Raw genomic sequence first — 25,523 nt, 5'->3', positions numbered from 1 at the left:
GCCCCTAGAATGTAAATAACCTGCGAAGATTTTATTATTAATGAAAGGCAATTCTGCCATGTTTTTGTTAGAGTTATTTGTTATCTTGGTTACTTGTTTGAATATTAAACAGAGCCTTGGTCATGTCTGGCTCCTCGGACCACATACCTTGGGTAAATTAATATTCTGGGTTATTTGTTTGAATATTAAATAGAACATTGGTCATGTCTGGCTTCTCGGACCACATACCTTAGGTAAATTAATATTCTTCATTATTTGCTTAAGTATTAAACAGAACATTGGTTATGTCCGGTTCCTCAGACCACATGCCTTGGGTAAATTAACACTCTCTATTACTTGCTTGAATATTAAACAGAACTTTGGTTATGTCTGGCTCATCGGATCACATACCTTGCATAAATTAATATTCTTGGTTATTTTTTTAAGTGTTAAACAAAACCTTGATTATGTTTGGTTCCTTGGACCACATGCCTTGGGTAAATTAATACTCTTCATTATTTGTTCAAATGTTAAACAAAACATTGACTATGTCCGGTTCCTTGGACCACATGCCTTGGGTAAATTAACATTTTTTTGATCATGAGAATACCAAGCAGGACCTCGGCCATGCCTGGTCCCTCGGACCACATGCCTTGAATAAAATAACACTTCGTAATTTCACCAAGGATGGGACATTGGCATATGAATCATCATGAAAAAATGAGGACTCACCCTGGGTTTTGGTCAAAAGACTCTAAAGGTACATTCATAAGGTACTCTTAAAATGAGAGACCTCAAACACCCCATTTTTCTACTAAGTGTTTTGCTTGTCTCTAAGGACATAGACATTCCTGTTAATTATGCAGTTTTTAGTACCAACACATAGTTATTTTCCTCACTGTTTACATGGGCTTAATTTATTTGAATTAACAACAATTCATTACTATTAGCTTTTGTTAAAGTATGGGTGTTCACTCTTAGAAGCATCATCAATCTAACCTTTCAGCAAAGGACAAAACAATAACTACAGCCAATCAGAGACAAATATTGTAGGAAATTCAAAAGTTCATAAAGTAAAAGTTAATGTCTTTTCATTGAACAAAAGAAAAGATAAATCATAAACTGTGGCAAACTGACACAACGAAAGATAAATACAAAAAAAAAAAAAAAAAGAGAAGAGAAAAATCCTAAGCTAAGCCTTGGCTGGAAGAGGGTTTTCTTTTTTGCAGGCTATCTGAGAGACAGGAGGATCAGCAGTCATGCCCGAGCTGGCCTTCTTCTCTTGGGCCACGGCTTGAAGCTTGACTGGCTCGAACTTTTTTTTCTTAGGAGTAGCTTCCTTGCCTAGGTCAGCCTCTAGGCCCTTAGCCATTGGCAGAGCTTTAGCCTTCTCGCCCTTGGTCCCTTTCCACCCCTGGCTTTGGTCACCTGCCTTGCCAGGCCCTTCGGAGGTCTCAGGAGGAGGAAGAGAGGCCTAGGTACTTAGAAGTTGCTCAGGGGCAGTTGTTGCAGCAACCGTATCTGCTTTGGAGCCCAAAGGTGCTGCAGGAGCTTCTTGAAGGTCTGATGGGTAGTAAATGTTTTCAGCCTTCCTTCATTTCGAGGCAGCAGGAACTCCAGCCAGGTTCAGCGCCTCGGTCCACACCTCCTGGCAGTAGTCCCTGTAGACCTCAGCCAACTCCTCAGTCAGGCGGGCTTCAGTCTCCTACACCCCAAGTTCATAAAACTTTTGCTCTGAAGCATCAGCAACTGCCTTAGCCACCCGAGCAGCCTCCTTGGCCTTCCCCAGCTCTGCCTTCAGAGCCACAACCTCCTGTTTGGCCGTGGCCAACTCTATTTCAACATTATGGAGTTTCTTACACTGCTCCTCAGCCTGCGCCTCAGCAGTCTTGAGACCAGCCTTGGCACTTTTTTGGTCCTTGTTTGCAGCAGCCAGCATCAGAACCAGCTCCTTATTCTTATGCTCGGCAATGCCCAAAGCCTTAGTGGTCTTTGTGCAAAGGTTATCCAAGAGCCTGGCCTCATTCTGGGCATCTTCCACCCACTTTTCAGCTGTAAATACCTCATGGATGGCCTGCACAAAAACAACAAAGGAACGCTCTATCAAACAAGAAAAAGATAACCTAGCATGAAATTAGTAAGGCGTGTAGAGAGACTTACTAAGGCCAAGTCCCTTTTCAGGGACAGGAAGAGATCTTGCTGCTTCACATTCTTCAAAGCAGCCATGTCCTTCGACAACAGAAGGGGCTGATCTAGAGCGTTGGAAACAGAAGGGGCTGATCTAGAGCGTCGACAACATAATGAGCGTTCCCCGTCTGGAACTCCTTGATGAAGGAATTCAAGGGTATTGCTGTGCCATCCAGCTCTAGCTGAGGGTTCCACGTTGAGTTCATGGGGCGCACCTTGCCCTTGGTCGTCTTGGACATCATAGAGGGAACCCCCTCATTGTGCTGGGCCAACTCCCCCTTCTCGGCCACCTCCTTGTTCTCTTTCCTCTTCTTTAGATTAGTAGGCGCAAAGGGATAAACTGAAGGAGGAGGAGGATGAGGAGGAAAGGTAGGAAGCTCAGAGCCCGAGGCATCTTTAGGCACCGAACCCTTATGGCCTGTTTGGAAGTTAAAAAAAGGAGGGTGAGTAGAGTAGAGGGAGGGAGAGTAATTCAATTACCTTGTTTGGAAATTTTTTAAAGGAGGAGGGGGAGGAATTTGGAGGGGTTTGGAGGGGTTTCAACTACCTCTAACCCCTCATTTTTAATTCCTCCAAATTGGAGAGATTTGGAGGGAAAGTAGAGTAGATAAATCATTGACCAAATGAATTTTCCAATTTACCCTTTTTAAATTAACAAAATTACAAACTGATTATATATATAATCTTTGATTATTTTAAAAAAATTAAATTGAAATTCAAAATAAACAGAATCTAAAATTAAATTCAATCAAACACAAGCTCAATTTTCGTCAAGGTCGAATTTTTATCATTAAATCCAAAAAAATTCAAAATTTTATTTTCCATTCCCGAATTCTCTCACTGAAAAAGAAAATTATGTCGAAATTCAATAAAACCAAAATCTAAAATTAAATTAAAAAAAAAGAAGCTAACTTTTCTTCAAGCTTCTTAATCTCTTCGACAATCTTAGCACGCTCCAGAAGCCCCTAATCTCTCTCCAACACCGAATCAGCAGCTAGGGTTTTCGATCAATTTTCAGAATCTAAGAATAGGAACTAAAACAATCCAATCACAAAGAGTAAAATTCACAAATCTAGTACACCCATCCCCCGTTTGGTTGCTGAGAAAATAGATAAAGCTAGAAAAAAAATCTCATCGATCTGAAGTTGATTTTCTCTGTTTCCCACTCAACGACGTCACAAGTACTTCCAACAATTGATCTCGGCCGTCACTTTTTGCCACTCGCGTGGGGTTTATCACCGCGACCTTAAACCCGAGAATCTCTTACTCGACGATAATGGAGATCTGAAAGTTTCGGATTTCAAACTCAGTGCCGTGTCCGATCAGATTCGACAAGATGAGTTGTTTCACACGTTTTGTGGTACACCTGCTTATCTGGGTTGTTTGAAGAAGGTGGGGATGAGTCGAGGTTTGTATCTGGGTTGTTTGAAGAAGAAAAAAAAAGAGTGATGTTAGATGGACAAGGCATATGTAGTTTTCTTTTTTCTTGGCATCCAAACAGTGAAGGGACAAAAAAAAAAAAATTGCTTTATTAATTAGATAGAGAAGGCATTCAATGGGCTCTATGTTGCAAGTCTATTTTCAAATAGTGGAAAATTTGTCTATTTAAATTATTTCCTCTCTTTTCCATCATAATTTTTAAAACATCCAAACAAGAGGAAGGGCTAATTACTCTCTTCCCCCTTACTAATTTTAAAATCATCCAAATAAGGTGGTGGATAACAATTCCCCTCTACTCTCCTCTCTACTACTCTCATCTCTTCTACTCCCCTCTACTCTCCTCCCTCTCTAAACTTCCAAACAGGCCATTAGCTCTGCTCGTGAAGAGTTCATGGAGACCCCTCTTCCTTTCCAGCGGCATTTCTTCTTCTTCTAAGCTGCTAGCTACACGCGTAACGATGAGTTTGGAAGCACGAAAGCTCGAAGACTTGTCGTGCTCATCTTCTGAATCCGAAACCTGAATCACAGGCTCCCCTTGCTCCTCTTCATCTTCCTCGAGCCAAAACTGGTCTATCTTTGACTCAGTGACAGACGCGAAGAAGCTGTCTCTTCTCTTGGAACTGCTTCTTCACGGGGAGAACGGTGAGAGGGCTACTCAACCTATAAGATCTCGGGCTAGGAGTCCAGGAGTTGAAACATTGATCCGAGCCAACCAAGGATCACCCGCTCTAATCGCATTACCCAAGTCCTAAACTTATCGGACAGGGGTTGGAAGTCAAAGATGAGGTGGATAGCTCTCAATTGCCTGTCCTCGCTCATGAACACCTCTAATCTCAGCGCTCTGTTGAGGTCGGGAATGTTAACAAAATTAAGATTAGGAGCCACGTATCTTTTATCTGCAAAAGAAGTTGAGAAGCAAAACCACAGTTAGAAAAACGAATCATCATTCAGAAGGAAATAAACTACGACACTAATCCCTGTGTTAAAAGACCTAAACCTAGGGTACCCCTCCTAGTGCTCCCTCTTGGGTTAGGTAGTGATAACCGTCATGCCATTCACCTGAGACGATCGGAAAGTCATCTTTCATGCCTTTGTTTGATTTAGGGAGACACGGAACAAGCTTAATGATAGAAGACCTAGAATTAAGGTAATAGCCAGAGTCTGTAAGCAGGTGGCACTCGTACATCTAGACAACGTCATGCCAGGTGAGGCCTAATCCCATTTGCTCGTTAAAAGCATCTACGCTACCTAAGACTCTAAACAAGTTAGACGCGCATTGGTGAGGGCAGAGTCTATGGGCCATCGGTAAGTCCCTAGTCACTCTACTTATGGGAAACCTCATTCCCCCTTTTATGAAGGCGATCATGGGAATAATGACCTCTCCCTCCTTTCTGAGGGCATGCCACCTACCCGGAGGGCAATATCACAAGGAGACGCCCTGGGGAATATGATACATGGCCCTAAACCCCTCCATGCCTGCGTGGGTATCTACTAAATGAGTAAACCTACACATCTAAGCAGACTAAGGAGAAGGGAAAGAAATTTTTGTGAAGAAAGAAATGGAAAACAGAAGGCCGAGGAGAAGAGAAACCAAAGAATAAAGGAACTTACGAATATAAAGGCAAGGGTCACTTCAGGAGCTTCTTGAGAATTTGAAGATTTGGAAAGTCTTGAAAGATTAAGGATTTGGAAAGTGGGAGAAATGAATCCCCCAGGCGCCTTATATAGGAGGCAGAATTGGGAGGGAGTTACCCCGCCCTAAATTTCGAGGAGAAATCCCAGTCATAGGATCTCCATCTTACCATAAGACGTGGGAGACAAGGCGCCACCTGAAGCATTTAATGAGACGTTTTGGACTTCGAAGCGTCATGAACGGTTATGGGACATACGAGGTGACATTCTCACATGGGAAATCAAAGAAGCGTGTAGAGCCAATAACTCAAGATCAAAACCCCACTTTTCTCCTCGAATAGGAGGGAAAAAATGGAGTTTTGAGGGGTTATTGTAGGATACATAAATTTAATATGGTAATAATGCCACGTGTCATACCTGATGTCGAGGAGGCCGGCATAGTTCTGAGAAGGCCATATCCTTGGATGGCAAGGCCAGGGAGGCGAGACATGGCCATGTTTATGTGGAAAAGACTCCTGAACATTGTTGTCTTGGTTACCGTAACTCACAAAAGATATGGGGAAGGTGCCTAATAGGACAAGCACTCGAATAGCGTCCTACACGATCAACAAGTGGAAGGCCAAGATCAGCTGAAAGAGGCTATATAATGTAAGAGATCCTCCAGGGAAGAGAATCATCTGAAAAAGGGTGGAAGACACTATAGCAACCAAGAACTAAAATTGTAACCAAGTTTGAAGAAATATATTCAAGAACTACTTTCCTCGGCAAAGTCTGAAAAGGGATTTTCTTTGCACACAGCTTAATCTTCTTTGCTTTCTTACTATCTTTAATCCAATGTACGCATTGCTCAATCCATTGAAGCATAGTTTTTAAGCCCACTCTCTACAAATTCATTGTGTTGGGCTCTTTGGGCCCTAATCCAGTCACTTCTTGGGCTTAGGACACAAAACTCGCCCTTACATTATGGTTTGGAACTTGAGAGGGAAGAAGCTCAATGGGAGAGAAATATACATTGATGCATGAACTAGGCTTTGATATATCATGTCTTTTGCAGACAACATGGGTTCATTTGTGGAGAGTAAGAAATTGAAGTATAAATATCTAGAACAAATATAAATATTTACTCAAGGAAAAAAAAAATAGACCCATTTGGAAATAGAAAATCTGAATAATAATTGATCAAATAATGAGATATTCATAGTTTTTTTTAACTGATGACAGTTTACATCCACAAAGGTGAATCTTGCATTAATATGAAGAGTTAAGATTGTCCAATATGAGCAATTCCAAAACTACAGTCTCCAAGAACTCTAATATGTGTTCAAAATGGTGCATCTTTGAAAAAGTTTGAATCGATGCCATATCCAGAGATGATGACTGTAATAAGAGAAAGCAAAATCAACTAATAGTAAAGGAACTTAACTATGATAGATCATGTCTCTCTTGCAAAAGAACATGCTCGGCTTGTGCAAGGCTTAAATGGTAATCAGAGAAGAAGATATATGATGTTGTAATGTTGTTAGAAAATCTGTATCATCAAGTAGTGGTGGATTTTATTCTGTTTATGTCCATGGAGGAACAGGAAAGCGATATCTGTGGACTGAATTAGACCAAGTAGGATTGAAGTGGATCAAATGGACTAAAGTAGGCCAAAATGGATTGAAATTGACCTAAGTGAACCGAAATAGACTGAATGGACCGAATTGGACATAATGGATTGAAGTGGACCAAATTGGACAAAGTGGACTGAAGTTGACCCAAATGGATTGAATACACCAAAGTGGACCAAAATGGACTACTTGATTGAGTCCAATAAAATAACACATCCATGGGGATTTTCCCCCTAATTTGGACTATACATTTGGCAGTTTACTTTCATATTTGCAATTTTTTTTTTCAATACTATGAATGATGAATTAAATAATATAATATTTTTTTTTTGTTATTTATTGTTGCAAGTCTAAGAAACTAGAATGCCAAGGAAAAATATATAAAATAAAATAGTAACAAGAAGAGATAGTAAATGTTAAAGAAGAGGAAGAATATGTCAATGAAGAAATAATTTTACAAGATAATGAATATGATAATATCATTAACATGGATGGAATTGATTAGGCAAGATGATGAATCATATGAGAGAGAGATTATTATTTTGTTCATATGTTATATATTACATTTTTGGGTTTAATCAATTTGAAGTTGGATATTATAAACACATGTTAATTTGATTTATTTAGTTAGTTTTATTAGATATTATTACATAAGTGATTATTAAATTAAATTAGTTACTAGTTTCTTTTTTAGAAGAAAATTAGTCATTAGTTCATTCTAAAAAAAGTCATTAGTTGAATATGTTTCAAATTTATAATAAATATACTTTTTATATGTATATTTGTATTTTATTAAGTGTTTGTTTATGTTTATCAAAAAAGAGTTTGTTTATTTTATGATATACGATATGGATACTGTAAGTGCACAATTTGTACCCGAACCCAAACGAGTAATGGGCTCAGGCCCAAAGAGCCTTATACAATGAAATTTGTAGAGTATGGATTAGAAAGCTAGGTTAGAGATATTGGAAAGTTGATAAACAGACTAGAATGCCGCAATCTATGCAAGTAATAGACGAATATGACAAAAAACTCTTCTCGGACGTAAGCCGAGAACAATTTGTATAGCCTTTCTTTCTCTAAACAAAATGTTACAATTTTTGTTTTGTTTTTCAAAAAGAGGTACCCCTCTTTCTTTCCTCTCTCGTTCTCTTATATCATTCTTCTTTTTCCCTGTTTTATCCACGTGTAACACAGATTTTCCTCCTAGATACTTGTTCCATCCACCACCTTCTTAAAGTATTCAAATAATAGCTGGAAGACTGAATACTACTGTTCAGAGGTCATTTCTCTATTAATGTGGCTAGGGAGGTAGATGCAGGGCCTTTAATGCGGTGGTAGCAGCTTTTTCCTCAGATATTTCTCACACGTTCCTGCTTCTAACGGGTGCTTGGATCACGCCTTTACCCAACAGATATTCCAGAATTCTGTCTTTAAACGCTTTAGCAAGTCCCTTGGCCTTTACTGGGCCTATCCGAGGAGATACTCCTCCTCGGACAACTCCTTGGACCATTATAGTGCGGACTGACCTGTGGGCACTCTGATTGAACAGACTTATACCAACTAACCAGGCCCAAGGCCCAAACGTGCATTTAAGCATTTTTACCCCCCACAGATACAATGCACAATAACAAAAAAAAAAATCATTCACAGAAGGATTTACGTTAACGCTTTGTTTGTTTAGCATTAATGTTTTTTGAAAAAATATGTCATTTTCTAGAAATCATTTTCTGGAAAACTACCTCATTTTCCGGAAAACTACCTCATTTTTCGGTGTTTGGTAATGACATTGAAAATGAGCTTGATAACATTTTCTAGTGTTTGGTATGCACAATTTTTTAATAAAATTTCTTGTATAATTTAATACATGTATAATATGTGTATTGTGTAACCTCGACTAATGTAGTCGATATAAAAAAAAAAAATCAAGTATAAATTTGGGTTTCAAACTAAAATTTTGACAACAGATACAATCAAAATTAGTTATTTATTTCTCATGATCTCTACCACTCATTTTGCTCGTATATATAGATACAATGCTCAATGGTAGTGGATACAAAGCTCAAAATTAGTTGTTCAATTTTCATGATCTCTCTGTAACACTAATACTTGTTATTAAATTCCAAATATTTGAGCAAACTGATACGAAAGTACTAGATGAAGCATTAATTCAATTCAAAATGAAGTTACTAATAAATCATCTCCACAAACCTTTCCCACAATTCAATGCTGACTAATAAGTTTGTTTTTTTTTTTTTAAATTTATTTTATTATTATTATTTATTTTTAGCTAGGAGTTTTGTGCCTTGGTGAAATCATCTCCACAAACCTTTCCCACAATTCGTCCTAAAGATGTTTAAAACCCAAGCTCCAAATCAATGGAGCTTGCTGCTCTGATTGTAAGCGCAACTTAAAAGTTTGAAGACAAAAAAAAAAAAAAAATGCTGAATAGAAATGGACACACAAATGCATGGACAAGACAAACACAACTATATTAATACAATTTTTTGCCTTTGTTGTACCGGAGGAATTGACTTTACGAACCCAATTGAAGAAGAAAACAAAAAACCTTATCAAATAACAATGTTATAGTGGGGAAGAGAAACAAAGAGAAAAGAGGGAGAAGAGAGACAGATTGAAAATGAAATCGATGACCAAAGAGAGTGACAACGAGGGTCTAGGAAGAGAGAAAAAGAAAAATGAATAGAAGAAGTGAGAGAAATTACCATGAGAAAGACCTTGAAGGTAAGAAAGAAAATATTGTTTCTCACAGCCAAAAGAAGATAATATTTATAGAAGTAGTTATGCGCTGAATGAGAGTTTCTTTTCCGACTTCTTCTCTTTCTTTCTTTCTTTTTTTTTTTTGTTTTTGTGTGTGTTTTTTTGTGTGGGGCAAACAACCTATAGAAAATAAGTCTTGTTAGTGGTAGGTTCACAATATTTTAACAATAAATCATAGGTGGTTACTTATTATTGGTTTAAATTTGAATCTACCATTAAGATTACTTTTTTGCCCCAACCAGTAATAACCTGCTACTTAAGATTTGTTGTGAAAATGTTATGAAAATATTATAAATATAGTATTTCCTTTTTTTTTTATGCTACCAAACAGTAAAAAATATGAAAAACTATCTTTATAGAAATTCTTCCAATGAAATAAACAAAGCGTTAATAACTATAGTAACACCAATTTTAGTAACCACACTCCCCTAACCACTAATTAGTTATCATTATAGTGCAGTTATTATTACAACAAAGTTTCTGCCAAATTCATTTGGGGAAATTTCTTCCAACCCATAACACGATATTTCATAAAACCATTAACTTATTTAGAGACTAAAATGCACACAAATAGTCTTATAAAACACGAATTAGAGAGAATGCAAATTTAGAAGTAAACTTTTTTACTTTTTTTTTTCTTTTTTTGAGAAACAAACTTTTTTACTTCTTAGTTGTTATTGTTAGTTGTTACTACAACCCTCACTTCAAATAGGTGAAAAATCCTTTTTTTTTTTTAATAAAAAATTAAACACCGACACCCGATGACTCCATTTCCACCACTGTGTCATTCTCATTTTGTAGTTAAAGATAAAAAATAAAAACCCAATAAAATAAGAAAAAAAAAGAGAAAGAAAGAAAGAAAAACTAATAGCCCCTCCTAAGCTAAAGGCCTATCGGTCTTTCTTTCTCTGTGTGTGACATTGCACAGATCTGAGTCTCCTCTCCTTCATCATCCTCCTCCTTCTCCTTATTCTCAAAACAGTCCTCCTAAGGTCAGCTCTTCTCTTACCAATTCCATCTCTCTTTCCTCTCTTCCCATTTTACCCTTCTCTCTCTCTCATTTTCTTTCCCTTTCTTAATTTTCCCATCTCATTTTCTCTTTCTTTGAATCATATAGTGTTTATTTATTTATATTTATTTACTGGTTCTTGTTTTATGCTTTGTTAGTTTGTAGATCTTGTATAACATTGCATGTTTATGTATCAAAACTCTAACCCTAAAACTGTTTGGTTTCCGAGAAAATTGTTGGAAAAAAATAAATTCAAAAAATTTATCATACCCTTTTGTTGTCATAGCTCAATCAGAGCTGATTCGAAATGGGGTTCAAGTATTTCTTCATTTTAGTGAAAATCTTAGTCATAGCTGTGTATAAATGCGTCTATGTTCAATGTATTTGATGGTGAATGCTCGGTTTTGATTGGAGCTTGTTGTTCTTATATATATTTGTTTGTTGAAAAAATCTAATTTCAGGTTGATAAATGGAAATGGGGTTCAAGTATGTCTTCATTTTAGTGTGCTACTGTGAAAATCTTAGTCATAACTGTGTATAAATGCTGAGATTGTTTATATATATATATATATATATATATATGAAAAGCCCTAATTACAGGTTGATAAATTGATCTCTCAAAAAAAAAAAAAAAGGTTGATAAATTGAAATGGGGTTTGAGTATTTCTTCATTTTAGTGTGCTATTGTGAAAATCTTAGTAATAACTGTGTATAAATGCTGTCTATGTTCAATGTATTTGATGGTGAATGCTTGGTTTTGACTGGAGCTTGTTGTTTATACTCTATTTAGTGAAGGTTGAATTAAATGGAAGGAGTTGGGGCCGATAGTGTGGGGTCTGGTACAGCACCTGCAAATCAGTTTTGGATTGATGTGTCGAGGCGGTATCAGTATTATCTAGATAAGACTACTCCACATGCGATCTATAGATGGATTGGGAGTGCTGTTATAGTGTTGATTTACATTTTGAGGGTTTATTACATTCAAGGGTTTTACATTATCTCCTATGGTCTGGGGATTTATCTCTTGAATTTGTTGATTGGGTTCTTGTCGCCTTTGGTTGATCCGGAGATGGAAGTTTCAGGTGGGGGAGGGCCTTTGCTGCCAACGAAAGGCTCGGATGAATTCAAGCCCTTCATTCGCCGGCTTCCTGAATTTAAGTTCTGGTAACTGAAGATCTTTCTCATTGTTTGGTTTTTTTTGGTTTAGTTGGTGTTTGTTTTGCATTATCTGCTTAAATTGCTTTGTGGGTTCTTTTATTAAGTGATTTTGATTCCAGCATTCAAAAGATGATTGCATGATTGTCATCATCTTGTTTCTTTATAGGCTGGCTTAAATTACTAGGGGTTTTATGGCTGTTAAATTTCTGTTTCTATATCAAATGTTTTTCATCAGTTACTGCAGAAAACATGTTCTTATGCTTGCATTATTGAGGGAAAAAAAAAGGGAAATAGTGAAAGAAAATAAACTCTGGTATGAAGAATCTAAGGAAATTTGGGAGTGCATAAACCATTTTAATTGCCCCAAGTTCTAATTATGCTGAGGGATTTTTTTACCTGGATAAGTAATTATGCTCAAGCATGGAAACAATATTCACCATTTTTTGTTCGAGTAGTTATATCAATGAATTTCCAGTGAGCTCTTGTTCAAATGGTGCCTCCTCCTATAAGAATGGGTTGGAAGGTGAGGTCATGGGTTCAAACATGCTAGATGCATATGTAAAAATTTAGGGATAAAATAAGAGTACCATAGCTGTCAGACCTAATTCCAAAGCAAGGATAGCTGCTAAAGAAAGAGGGGGAAAAAGAACTACAAACCTAAAAAAGAAGACTGCTAATAAGGGAAGGAATCATGCCTTTACCTGTGTACCCTGGAACATGGTGGGATGCTGAAGCTCCCCGAGGAAACGTACTAATGCATAATATACCATAAAAAATGATATCAATTACACTAGATGATTGTTTTAAAATGATAATAAATGTTTTGCAGCTCATGTATATTTGTTAATTGTCATCGTACGAAATAAGTGATATGACATATTCGGTGCCTTATTGTTTGATACTATTTAAAATAGAGGATATTATAAAATAATTGGACAAAAAATTACCTTCCTCTATCAGACCTTGATTCTGAGCCTCAGAAATTTCAGTAGCATGGGATTTCTAGCAGAGGCAGATGTTGGGTAGGTAGTACCATATAAAGGGTTATGCATCCAGCATCCTTTTTACATTTATTTATTGAAAATTTATTGGGATGTGAGGGGTAAGTTGAAATTTTATCTTATACCGAGTTAAATGTTCAGTTAAGGTCTGCAAACTATTCTCAATTCATTTTGCAGACCTGACTGGTGACAAAGGTCACATGCTAAACTTGGGGTCAGTTGACAATAGGTTTTGTGCATAATCAGCAAACATCACCTACAGCTAGAGTATACTTTCTCTTCTGATTGTATCTTTGGATCTAAGCATTCTGTTCAATCTTCATTCTCCTGATTTGCTTCTCAACTATGACATGTCATATTTCTAATTGCACTTAGATGTGCATTCTCCTGTCTTTTTATTTTTTTTGGAAAACCTTAAGTTTTATTGATGTGCTTGTTATTAACAAGCGGACATGTTTCTAACCTATTTATGTTCAGAAACTCCACTTGTTATTTACCCTATGTAGGCACTTGACTTCTGATCACCCAAACCACTTTGATTCATTATACTAGTTAAATTATTCCTTTCTTTCTTTTTTGGCCTAACATATCATTGTAAGATTCCTTTGGGAAATCTAATCATGAGTGTGTTCAAATTTGTTCATTTTCACCTCCTTGCCTCATTAACTAGCTCGTGACTTCAAGTACAAGAAGACAATGAATGTTAAGAATATGATGTTTATTAAAAGGGATCCAAACCTAATGGGGAAATTTAAAATGATTTGTCAACAAAGAATTTTAGCATAGAGTTGTATGGAAACAACTTAATTGATCAAGTTTAGTGGCTCTGAACTAATGTATGCCATTCTTCTGCTCCCTTTGAAGTTGGAAAGGCTTGAAAATTTTACTAGCCACTCTAGTATCTCCTTTATCCACTGGAAGCATGTGAACTTGCTAGATTGATATGCATGTATCTCAAGTCACGAAAGCCTTTCCCATGTTTTCTGGGGTTGGCTTCATGCTTTCCTTCTTGATAATTATTCATTGGATAATATTTTCTGTTTTGCTGTCATGGTTCCAGGTACTCCTTCACAAAAGCTTTCTGCATAGCTTTTGTTATGACCTTCTTTTCTATGTTTGATGTTCCGGTATTCTGGCCTATATTACTTTGTTACTGGATTGTTCTGTTTGTCCTTACGATGAGGCGCCAAATTGCACACATGATCAAATACAAATATATTCCATTCAACATTGGGAAGCAGGTGAGATTTGTATGGTTATAGTTATCCTTGTGTATTTGGGCAGAACCACCTTTGAAGCCCTTTTATTTGTCATAAGCTACTGTTGCAGTAGGAGCAACTGATCTTAAAATTGACTTCTGGTGCTTGAAAATTAACCTTATTTTTAATCTTTGACAGAAATACGGTGGCAAGAAAGCTTCTGCAAGTAGCAGTGGTTCTCGCGGAGACTGATGCTCATCTAAGTTCATGATTAGAGCAAATTTAAATTTACCAGATTGTTAAAATAACATTTTGGCATTGTGAAGATTTAGGATAGTACAATTTTTTACTTTGGACGCGTATCATGTTATGGATTTAAATATGCAGTCACAAATATAAAGTTCAATTGCCCGACTTTATGGTGCCAGGAGTGCTGGTGTTGCGGGGAAACTTTATTTGTTTATACACATTAAGATTGAATTATGCTTTAGATCACTGTCAATGTAACTGCATGATGCAGAATATTTTTCACTTGCATGGTCTCTATTATTGAGAGCAGAAGATTCTTGTGCTAATAAATGTTTTGCAAGTGAAATTTCTCCCAACTGGAATTGCCATCGGCTGATGGCATATATTGCAGTTGCAACAATATGACATTGCATATTCCTATCACTCCTGTGGAATGAATAATAGTACTCTGGTTAGTTGGTAATGGAGACGGCTATCCTTATAATATCGAGAAGGGAATGATTACTTGTGCAAATAAACTCTGAAGCGTATTTTAGAACTTATAATATAAGTAGCTACCCCAAATTACATCCACCTTTAATAAGCTTCAGCTCTTAACCCCTCATGAAACTTCTACAAGAGAAATATTGGTTAATTATAGGGAAGAATCTTTTGGTATGGTGTAGGGATGGCCATGGACTAGAGTTGGGTTGGATATATCCAAACTTGATCCGAAATTTTTACCTATGGATATAGGTTTCTAAGAGCATTCTCATCTGAAATTTCATCTTATCCTATTTTACCATCTCAAAAAGTTATTTGATCAATTATACAATCATTTTATAATACATCTAGCATCTCAACTTTTATTTTACCATACTATACATTAAAATAATATAAAATAAAAAGAATATAAAAATATTTCTCACTCTTTGATCTCTATTTCTCTTAACTCTCTCTGATCTCAGTCACACCACCCACCTCTGCTAAGCAAACAAAATCAAAATCCAAAATCAAAACCAAGCCCACTCTGTCACAATCCCCTGCCCTTGCCGCCACTGCACCACCTGACCCACGCCCATATTAGTCACAAACCCACTACCGCTAGAAACTTACACAACTTGCAGATCTCCACTGCTAGAAAACCAAACCACTCACCGATCTCCACCGCTAGAAACCACAAAAGATACCCAGAGAAGACAAAGGAGATCTTATGCTGATCTCCACTCGTCGATCCACCTAAAGACTATCATGCCGATCTCGGACCATGCTTCGGTTAACAGCGAGTCAGAGAGGGTAGATGAGAAAACAGAGATGAAGAAAAAGGGAGACCATCTCAGACTGTAAAAGAGAAGACAGAGGAGAGAGATAATAAAAGTGATTAAAAAACTGATACAATAGTGCTACAATACCATCCTACATTTAGGATGGTACTGTTGTAACATTGTAATATTTTTTACAATTCTTCCCATTTGACCTTCTAGCTGCTGAGACAAAATGGTGCTCAATGCTAAATTTTGTGGACATTTGGCATATCCATGTCCCATTATGAATGCTCTAACATTCATTAAGCACTTGTACCTAATTAATACCTGGACATTTACCCACAGATACCCAAACCTAACTTGAAACTGGATTTTCCTAGTTTTATTTTATTTTTAATTTTTTTAAAAAAATGTGATTCCATCCAAACTTTATTTTATTTTATTTTATATAAACTTTTTAGTTTTTGCATTCAAAAATTCACTTGTCACAAAAATTTAAAAATTAGATCAACATGTAGTGCAAAATTGGACTTAATTGAAATTTAATTTAGAATCTAATTGGATTTGGACTCTTTGATTTTTACACTTAATAATTCACTTGACACAATAATTAAAAATTAGATGAAAATGTGGTGCAAAATTGAGAACCAATTGAAATCAAATTAGATTTTTTCTAAGCTTTGGTTTTTAATATATATATATATAGATAAAAAAAGAGAGACTATAAACATTTATAATATATAAATAAAATTGCACAATAATTGCAGAACACACAACTTTTATTTATAATATATAAATTTTAAACTCCAATCTAATTAAAAAAAATTTGGGAGTAAAATTTTTATATAATTTAATTAATTTTTGCCAACAAATAAGAGCTTGGACGCAGGATGAACTCATTTGGTTAAAATAAATAAATGATGTAAAGCTAAATTTATATATTTATTTGAATATTAAAAAATAATTTAAAAAATATATCCAACGAAATATATAAACAAAATAGTTCATCAAAGATTAAAAAAAAAAAAAAAAACTAAAACAAAAGAGTTCATATATAATGTAAAATTTTAATTAACCTTAAAAATCACTAAAACCCTCCTAACAGTTAAAAAATAATAAGAATAAAAACACTAAAACCCTAATCCAACCTTATATGAAAAAGAAAAATACAAAAACACAAAACCCTAGCTCATCGTGCTGTTTCTCTCTCTCTCTCTTTCTCTGTGTGAGTGTGAAGCCAAAACCTCAAAAAATCGCAACCCAACAAGCAAATTCACAGAAACCCAATAAACCCAAATGGGTAAAGTAAAGGGAAAGCACAGGTTAGACAAGTACTACCGCTTAGCCAAAGAGCACGGCTATCGATCTCGAGCTTCATGGAAGCTAGTCCAGCTCGACTCTCGCTTCGACCTCCTCCGCTCATCACGCTCCGTGCTCGACCTCTGCGCCGCCCCAGGTGGGTGGATGCAGGTCGCAGTGCAGCGTGTCCCCGTCGGGAGTCTCGTTCTCGGCATCGACCTCGTCCCCATAGCTCCCATTCGCGGCGCCATAGCTATACAGCAAGATATCACGAAGTCTGAGTGTAGGTCTAGGATTAAGAAGTTGATGGAGGAACATGGGGTTGCGGCTTTTGACTTGGTTTTGCATGATGGGTCGCCGAATGTTGGTGGTGCTTGGGCTCAGGAGGCTATGAGTCAGAACGCGCTTGTTATTGATTCTGTTAGGTTGGCCACGCAGTTCTTGGCTCCTAAGGCTAATTTCGTTACCAAAGTAATTATCTTTTTTTGGTTTTTTGAATTGGGTACTGGTTTTTATTTTATTTTTTATCTTGTTTGTAAAAATGGGGTTGCGTTTTTTGTGTTTGTTGTACTATATTTTGGCTTTTTGATGAAATTTTTATTGAATTGGGTAATTGGGTTTTGATGGATTTTTATGTTGTTGGTGGTAATGGGGTTGATTTGTTAGGTTGTTGAATGGGGGATATTGGGGTTTTGATGGATTTTTATGTTGTTTGTTGAAATGGGGTTGCTTTATTAGGTTGTTGAATGGGATATTGGGGTTTTGATGGATTTTTATGTTGTTTGTTGAAATGGGGTTGCTTTATTAGGTTGTTGAATGGGATATTGGGGTTTCGATGGATTTTTTATGTTGTTTGTGGCAATGGGGTTGCTTTGTTTGGGGTTTCTTTGTCAGGTTGTTGAATGGGGTATGGGGGGTTTTGGGGGATCTTTATGTTGTATTTGAAAATGGGGTTGCTGTTTTTGTGTTCTTGAAATGAATATTTAAAATTAAGGGACTTTGATGATCATTGTTTTGGGAATTGGGTTTTTGATTCCATTAGTTTGGTTGTTTTGTGGTTCATTTGTTGATGTTTGTTATGTTGTTTTGGGTTGAGGGATTGGATTAACATACACATGAATGTTTTGTATTCGTGTGCGATGTAAATTCTGACAAACTTATGAGTGGTAACAGATTGGGGAGAGGGGGGAGGGGATCATTGATGAATAATGAGACTATTTGTATTCAATTTCATTACCGTAGGTGTTCTTTTGTAGAATATGTATCATTGGATTAACCTTTAAATCAAGTTTGTGTGTCTGATACATATGAATGCTACTCTGTGTTGATTACATGCTGACTCTGTGTTGATTACATGCTGAGTGCTTGTCTATTGTATTGTATCAGGTTTTTCGGTCACAAGACTACAATTCTGTCCTCTACTGCCTCAAGCAGGTGATCTTCTACTTCTTTATTGAAATATTTTGCTTATGCTAATAGAATGCTGGATTTTTTGTGCTGATATTGGAATTTGTTTTTGCAGTTATTTGAGAAGGTCGAGGTAGATAAACCAGCTGCTAGTCGTTCTGCATCTGCAGAGATATATCTTTTAGGTCTTAAGTACAAGGCGCCTGCAAAGATTGATCCACGTCTTCTCGATGTGAAACATTTATTTGAGGGATCTATAGAACCACAGAGGAAGGTAAATCAAATAGGAACTAACATTGAAATGACTTTTCTCTGGTTACATTTTTATTTTGCTAATTTTTAGTACTTCTGTTGCATATGGTCATTTTTCTCACTGAATGAATCCTTGATATAGGTGGTGGATGTACTTAGAGGAACAAAGCAAAAGAGACATCGTGACGGGTAAGCCTTCTGTATATTATGTGTTTAATTAAATTTGTGAATTTCTTTGAACAGCCACATAAAAAATGTAATTTGAGCTTCAACCGTTTATTGTAAAGCAAGTTGACTGCCTGTGCTTCCTTGTGTAAACAGGTTTTTTATTCATACCTCATATTGTTAGAATTGATTATGCTCATGGATTTCCACATCCAAATATAGGTTTGATCATTATTGTCTAACCTGGTTGTGGGAAAGTTTTTTGCTTGGGATAAGTAATAAGAGTTTTATTGAAAACGATGATGGCACGTATTTTTTGATGTCATTAAGATTGATCATTCATGTACAGGCATTGTGGGTTAGTTTTATTTTTGGAAAGATAACTTTTAACGCTCTTTTGCCTTAATGCTTAGTTAGACACTATCTGATGGGTTTTGGACCCACAACCTCACCCTCCATCTTATAGGAGAAGGAACTGCCATTTGAGTTAGAACTCATTTGTTCTAAAAACAATAGTGATATAAATGTTTATGTTATGGTTGTTGCTAATTAGGTCTGATACAGGTACGAAGATGGAGAGACGCTTATAAGGAAAGTGTCTTCAGGTTTTGATTTCATTTGGTCTGATTCTCCTCTTGAGATCCTTGGTTCAGTTACTTCCATAACCTTTGATGATCCAGCTTGTTTGCCAATTAAGGATCACACCCTAACAACGGAAGAGGTAAATTATTGTATTTTATTTATTTATTTTTTTCATTCTATCGAAGTGTTATTATCTTGGAATGCAATGAGAAGTTTCAACAATGAAGTAGAACGCTGTCAGCAGTTTCAGCTGTTTAAATGCTATTGTCTGGCAGGTTAAAAGCCTTTGTGATGATCTGCGTGTTTTGGGAAAGCAAGACTTTAAGCATCTATTGAAGTAAGATTCTCCCTTATAAATTAACTCTTTGTGATTAGAGTTTGAACATGACAAACCTTGTCTCTAGCATTTATTAGAGTTTGAGACATGACAGTTTCTTCCTGACACTTTAAAATTGTAGCATATGTAATGTGCTTTATTAGCATTCTTGCTACTGTCATTGGTCTGCATAGTTGTAAATTAGCCTCTCTGTTTCAAAGAGCATTATTGCTTATACATCAAGTAATAAGTTGTCAATTCTGTTTCTTAATGCAGGTGGCGTATGCAAATAAGAAAGGCTCTATCTCCTATAGCAAAGGCTAAGTCTACTACTACAGATGTTGAAAATGAGAATAAGGAGGATGGAGATGAAGATGATAAGATACTTAATGAAATGGAGGAGCTGACATATGCTATGGAGCGCAAGAAGAAAAGAGAAAAGAAGCTTCTTGCAAGAAGAAAAGCCAAGGTTTGTAGCCTTGTTCAAGTCTCTCTTTCTCTCTGAGTGTAAAGGCAAATGAATGCACACTGTCATAGAACTTGGTGTTAAAGCATATTAGGGTAGTAAATGAAATCTAGACACAGTACATTTAAGAATCTGAGCATTTCTCTTGCAAATTTGTTGAAGAGATGAATATTACATGGGTTTTTTTTATAGGTTTAATCAATATTTTGGAAGTCTTTTTAATCAATCTTGATAAGAAAAGAATCTTAAAATGTAATCTTTTATTTGGTTGAGACATTTCTTGCATAATAGCTGGGTACTCCCTCTCCTATTTTTTTTTTTTTTGGGGAATAAATTTTATCTTGTTAAGAAAAAAGATTGTATGCTTGGAGGTTATTCGACAGCCTCTACCTGCTTCTAAGTAAATTCACATCGTCTTTGCTCTTTCTCTCTTCTGGAATTCATTAACTAGAACTCCCTAAGTATGTGTTGTTCCAAAATCTTAAATTGCTCTAATTTCAATCTTGATATTTCAAATTTCCGTAGCCATTTTATTTTGGTTTTGAAAGATTGCTAAAAATTCTGCTTCACTGCTATTCCAAAACATAGAATGCCCACTTTCTTGCCAGTTAGGAAATCTTCTGGCTGAGTTCTTTCTTCATTTCCTTTACATGTGGCAGGACAAGGCGCGGAAGGCAACTGGGATGCAAAAAGATGTAACAGAAGATAGTTATGTTGATCTTGAGTTGTTTTCTCTTTCTTCCATCAAGGTATGCCTTTAACTTATGTCTTGGCTTTGGAAACAGGGAATTCCATGTCTGGTTTCCTAATGATGATATCTCCATAATCTCAAGCCACACCCAGTATGGGCCATTGTTTCTCCAAACCTAATAACTTATTGTTACTTAATTCTTCTCTAGTTTATTTGTTGTGATGATTTGATGGTCTTCAGGGTAAGAAAGATCTGGTAGCTGTGGACTCGAATGAACATGATGTTGAAAATGGTGACTTGAGGGATAGTGATAATGAGGATATAAACGATGAAACACAAGCACATTCATCCAGTGATATTGACTCTGAAGAAGAACGAAGAAGGTTCTTTCTTCTATCCATTATAACTAATGCTAAAGTTGACGAATACTATTGCTGATATCATATTTATATTTTACTAAATGATGGTTCTCTGATATTAGATATGATGAACAAATGGAAGAGTTTCTTGACGAGGCTTATGATCGATTTGTGGCAAAAAGGGAGGGAAGTACAAAGCAGCGTAAGCGTGCAAAAAAAGAAGCCCAATCTGAAGATGCCAAACTTTTGGAGGTATGGTGCTCCTGTATTGCGTGTATAGTGGAGAATTCATTATGCTGTATTGCACAAAAAAATCTGTTTCAGTTTCTGATTTCTGCAAGATCTTTTCCCTTCCAAGTATTTCTTATGTTCTTTTCCTTCCTTGTTAGTATGTAGGTCATGGGTGATTTAAAATTGTGCCTAGTTATAATTCACAACTATTATTTTGTTGTGGAAATGCAGTATTGAGTCATAGAATAACTTTTGTTGTACGATTGTTTGTGCTTATAGATTTAGTTCTCCTTTTGTTTGTGCAGGGCGGTGACAGTGATGGTATTATTCAGTCAGATTATGATTCAGACAGAGATCAGAATGATCAAGAGAAGAATCCTCTCATGGTACCACTTGATGAAGAAGTGGCAACTCAAGAGGAGATTACAAACAAGTGGTTCAGTCAGGATATCTTTGCTGAAGCTGTAGAAGAGGGAGATTTGGAGGATGATAGTGATCATGAAATGCAGAAAGATAGGCAGGAGGAAAAACTTTCTGTCCCAAAAAAGCCAAAGGAAAAGGCAGCAAACCACACTGCAGGGTTTGAACACCCTAAAAAAAAAGCTTCTAAGGCAGATGATGATTTTGAGATAGTCCCTGCCCCTGATACAGATTCAAGCGATGACTCATCCTCAGATGAATCTGATTTTGATGATCCTTCTAAAAAAGCTGAGATATTGGTTTGTGCGAAGAAGATGCTGCGGAAAAAGCATAGGGAGCAGATTCTTGATGATGCCTACAACAAGCACATGTTTGATGATAAGGGCTTGCCTGAATGGTTTGTGGATGATGAAAAGAGGCACCGGCAACCAATTAAGCCTGTGACCAAGGAGGAGATGGCTGCAATGAGAGCACAATTCAAAGAAATTGATGCCCGGCCTGCAAAGAAAGTGGCAGAGGCTAAAGCACGGAAGAAGCGGGTTGCCCAGAGGAAGCTTGAGAAGGTACGCAAGAAGGCAAATGTGATATCTGACCAAGCAGACATCTCTGATCGCTCAAAGAGCAAGCAAATTGAACAGCTATATAAGAAAGCTATGCCCAAAAGACCTAAAAAGGAAGTAGTTGTTGCAAAGAAAGGAGTTCAAGTGAAGGTTGGCAAGGGGAAAGTCCTTGTTGATCGGCGGATGAAAAAAGATTTGAGGAGCCATGGCAGTGGTAAGGGAGGGAAAGGCAGGAAGGGAAAGAACGCCAAGACTCAGAAAGGTAAAGGATCTCATAAAGGAAAAGGATCAGCAAAGAAGGGAGGAAAGGAGGGGGGCAGCAAAGGAAGAAAGATGGGCATGCATAACTGAGCTTAGCTAACTTAATAGAGAAGTTGGATGCTGCTGCTGACTTGGCCTCAATGTAGGTTCTAAAGGTTTGATGTACTTGCCTTATCTTCATGTTTTGCCCCCATTTTTGTTTAATTTTGTTTGTTGGATTTAATGGAACAGGCCTTGAATTATGAGGGAAAGTTGTTTTGAATTCTGAGTTAAAACTGTTGTAGACATCAAGGTCCAAACCAATTCTTTTAGCAAAGATACCAAAGGGCTTTCTTTCTTTCTCTTACTTTATATAAATATATATATATATATATATATTATTATTTTTTTTGTAGAGATTGGAAATAAGAATATCATCAGCTTTCTATTGTCCTATATTCTGCATTTATTTGGTGCGTTTGACGAAATTGTTAAATCTGAGTATCACTAACACTTCTTGCAGAAGTCTGAACAATTGATTTCTTTTTACTCTTACTCTTCGAGAACCAAATCGAGTTAAGAAGATGGTGCTGAAATCTAAACCAGTTTTATGCCTTATGCCTTATGTCATATGTATTATACTATTAGCTCACTAACTGGCATAAAATAATAACACAGCTCCATAGGAAACAACATGAACAAAGGACCATTAGACTTGAGATTTATTCTTATCACTGAAGTATTATAGCATCTTCTCTGAAACTGAAGATGGTTTTAGAACGAATATCTTCAATTGTATTGTTGCCAAGAAAGTAGCACAAGATCTTTAGCAAAAACAAGTTGAAATCTAACAGAACTAAGGCAGGTTTAAGAATATTTCTCTTCTAAAAATATTGTTAATAGTCAAAAGTAATAATCCTCCGCTTAATAAATGATATTTTAAACAACTAAAACGAATATTTTTCAGTATAGCATTTTCTAATAAAAAGTATGATATAAATGCTAATTCTATGACTAGAGTATGATATAAATTCAAATTCCTTATATCACTATTAGGAAATCTAATTCTTGTGATTAAAAATTCTCAAGAATTTAAACTTGCGAGATTTGAAATACTCAACATTCAAGCATGCTTAATTAGAAGTTTTAAACCTTTGATGGGTATTCCTTTGACTACTTAATTCATGTTTATTTTTCTCATCAAAAAAAGATTCAATTATTTAAAGCCCCATGACATTCAGAAAATTATATATGTAATGTGTACATATATCCCATGTCAATGAGACTTTTTTACCCAGAGAATGGAAGAAGAAATTCATGGGCCGACTTTGTTGATTTGTATTTTCTACCTAAAAAATTGGGTCGTTTTAAGGGAATACTTCGGCGTAATTGGGTCGATCTAAGTTTTTACTTTTCAGTCTCAGTTCTAATTTGCGTAAACTAACCAAAGATATACGTTAGGCGAGTCAGAAAATTTGGTCAAATTGTGTGATTTTAGAACTTGGTGTAAGACAAAATGCATATAGAACAAAATTAGTTCAACTTATGATGGATGATTTTATTTCAAAGTTGACCCAGAATCCAATTGAATAAGTTCTCTGGTTTGTTAAACACGCTGCTAAACTTTGAAAAAATTGACTTGTAATTGATACGTCTCTTAGTACGTGGTTTGGGGTTTGACAACATGATTATATATATTTCACCACTACCAAGTTATTAGTTGGGGTTTAATTTGTTGAACCAATAACTCTAGAGACACAAATATGTTCACAAAAATATATTTCACAATTACTGATGTAGTAAGTTGTTAATGGTAGATGATAAAGTAATGTTTGTAATGGACGTAGATATGCGAGGTGAGGCTAGAACTTTAGGTGGTCAATGTATGAACTATATATTTATATTGTTTAGGCTCATTTTTGAAAAATTCTGTCATCAGGAAGAAGCCCAACAATATGGGCAAGAAGAGAGTTAGCGGATTGATAGGAAGGAACCATTAACGGCAGGAATAATGGATCACAGACCCATAAAATAAATAAATGGGTCTTGAGAAAAGCAAATGGGCACAGAGGAGCCCAAAGGAGGAAATAGTAAACCCATAAGCATTATGTAATGAAGAAAGGTAAGAATGAGTTACAGCAGGCCCGATGTAATGAAGTAAGAAAGAAATGGGTTGATGGAAAGCCCATTAGCTCCAAGGATGAAGGATAAAGTAATTGGGCCAAGGAAGTTCAAAAGAGTTAGCAAAATGCCCATGGGAATACAAAATTAGGAAATGGGCTGAGGATGCCGAAGGAAAGCAAATAAGCCCATGATGCCCAAGGAGAAAGAAATTGGACAAATGAGCCAAAAGTAATATTGGGAAAACCTAAAGTAACATGATTGACCATATGGAGTTATTGTAAGAAGGCTGGGCAGCAGGCCCAAAGAGGCCCAGCAAACACAGGGTCCAATAATATTGTGGCAAAAATAGCAGAATGGTGTGGCAGGAACGACAACAAGACTACGGGTGAAGTAAGAAATGGACTAAAATGAGAAGCCCAAGCAAGACCCAACCCTTGGAAAGAAACAGACTAATAAAGAATGAAAGGTCAGATGGTTCACGCCATAAGAGGTCAAGGGTGGGCGGTAGAATGCACATATGAGTCCTAGACCACGGCAAACGCATGAGCAGCAGACAAGTTTGGACGTATACAAGAAAGGGAGCACGCGCAAGACCTAGACCCTACCAGCCTGTATCTAGCCAATATAGGAGTGGTGGGTCATGGGTCAGAGGTAAGAGAGGGTATGGTTTGGTGGTGGGGAGAAGGGGAAGCCTATTCTAGGGTTCCTACTCAAGCTCTTTTGAGGAAAATGTCCTGCTAGGATGACATATCACCCAAAAGAGGGAAGATGAGCTGGATCCCCTAGGTGTATGCCATGAGGGATAGGAAGGGAGAACACCCACACCGTGGTAGATGAGAAAGCCACGGTGAGCAAACGAACAAAATAACATTCTTTGTCTGGTAATGGGGAGTGCCACAGCCAGCATAAGTAAGTGGTGGTG

The 25,523-nt window shown here is 36.6% G+C and overlaps 2 protein-coding genes across 3 annotated transcripts; both read left to right on the top strand.

The window, feature by feature from the left end:
- The first annotated feature begins 10,432 nt into the window (after positions 1 to 10,432).
- Positions 10,433 to 14,601, top strand: LOC142643019 (protein RER1A-like). Of its 2 annotated transcripts, none has more exons than XM_075817541.1 (4): positions 10,433 to 10,621; positions 11,429 to 11,802; positions 13,858 to 14,038; positions 14,195 to 14,601. In XM_075817541.1, exons 2-4 carry the CDS (start codon positions 11,444 to 11,446, stop codon positions 14,246 to 14,248), a joined length of 594 nt encoding a protein of 197 aa, XP_075673656.1. In that variant the 5' UTR covers positions 10,433 to 10,621; positions 11,429 to 11,443; the 3' UTR covers positions 14,249 to 14,601. The 2 variants fall into 2 exon arrangements, with proteins under 2 accessions (XP_075673656.1, XP_075673657.1); XM_075817542.1 differs by having other exon boundaries at positions 10,474 to 10,621; positions 11,434 to 11,802.
- Positions 14,602 to 16,640: 2,039 nt separating this feature from the next.
- Positions 16,641 to 22,835, top strand: LOC142643301 (adoMet-dependent rRNA methyltransferase spb1). The gene is made up of 11 exons (XM_075817865.1): positions 16,641 to 17,259; positions 18,175 to 18,222; positions 18,311 to 18,469; positions 18,590 to 18,636; positions 19,177 to 19,333; positions 19,470 to 19,531; positions 19,787 to 19,979; positions 20,636 to 20,725; positions 20,908 to 21,050; positions 21,149 to 21,278; positions 21,563 to 22,835. The coding sequence occupies exons 1-11, from the start codon at positions 16,786 to 16,788 to the stop codon at positions 22,586 to 22,588; spliced, it is 2,529 nt and encodes an 842-aa protein (XP_075673980.1). The 5' UTR covers positions 16,641 to 16,785; the 3' UTR covers positions 22,589 to 22,835.
- The last annotated feature ends 2,688 nt before the right edge of the window (positions 22,836 to 25,523 follow it).

This window comes from Castanea sativa, chromosome 7 (assembly GCF_040712315.1).
Source record: "Castanea sativa cultivar Marrone di Chiusa Pesio chromosome 7, ASM4071231v1".
In the NCBI taxonomy this organism is placed as follows: Eukaryota; Viridiplantae; Streptophyta; class Magnoliopsida; order Fagales; family Fagaceae; genus Castanea; species Castanea sativa.
This window is presented reverse-complemented; position numbering and strand designations above follow the sequence as displayed.

Coding starts and splice junctions, on each gene's coding strand:
- LOC142643301 (XM_075817865.1), top strand. CDS start 16,786: ATGGGTAAAGTAAAGGGAAAGCACAGGTTAGACAAGTACTACCGCTTA. Junction 19,334..19,469: donor ACACCCTAACAACGGAAGAG/GTAAATTATTGT, acceptor ATTGTCTGGCAG/GTTAAAAGCCTTTGTGATGA. Junction 19,532..19,786: donor GACTTTAAGCATCTATTGAA/GTAAGATTCTCC, acceptor TTCTTAATGCAG/GTGGCGTATGCAAATAAGAA.
- LOC142643019 (XM_075817541.1), top strand. CDS start 11,444: ATGGAAGGAGTTGGGGCCGATAGTGTGGGGTCTGGTACAGCACCTGCA. Junction 11,803..13,857: donor CTTCCTGAATTTAAGTTCTG/GTAACTGAAGAT, acceptor TCATGGTTCCAG/GTACTCCTTCACAAAAGCTT. Junction 14,039..14,194: donor CATTCAACATTGGGAAGCAG/GTGAGATTTGTA, acceptor AATCTTTGACAG/AAATACGGTGGCAAGAAAGC.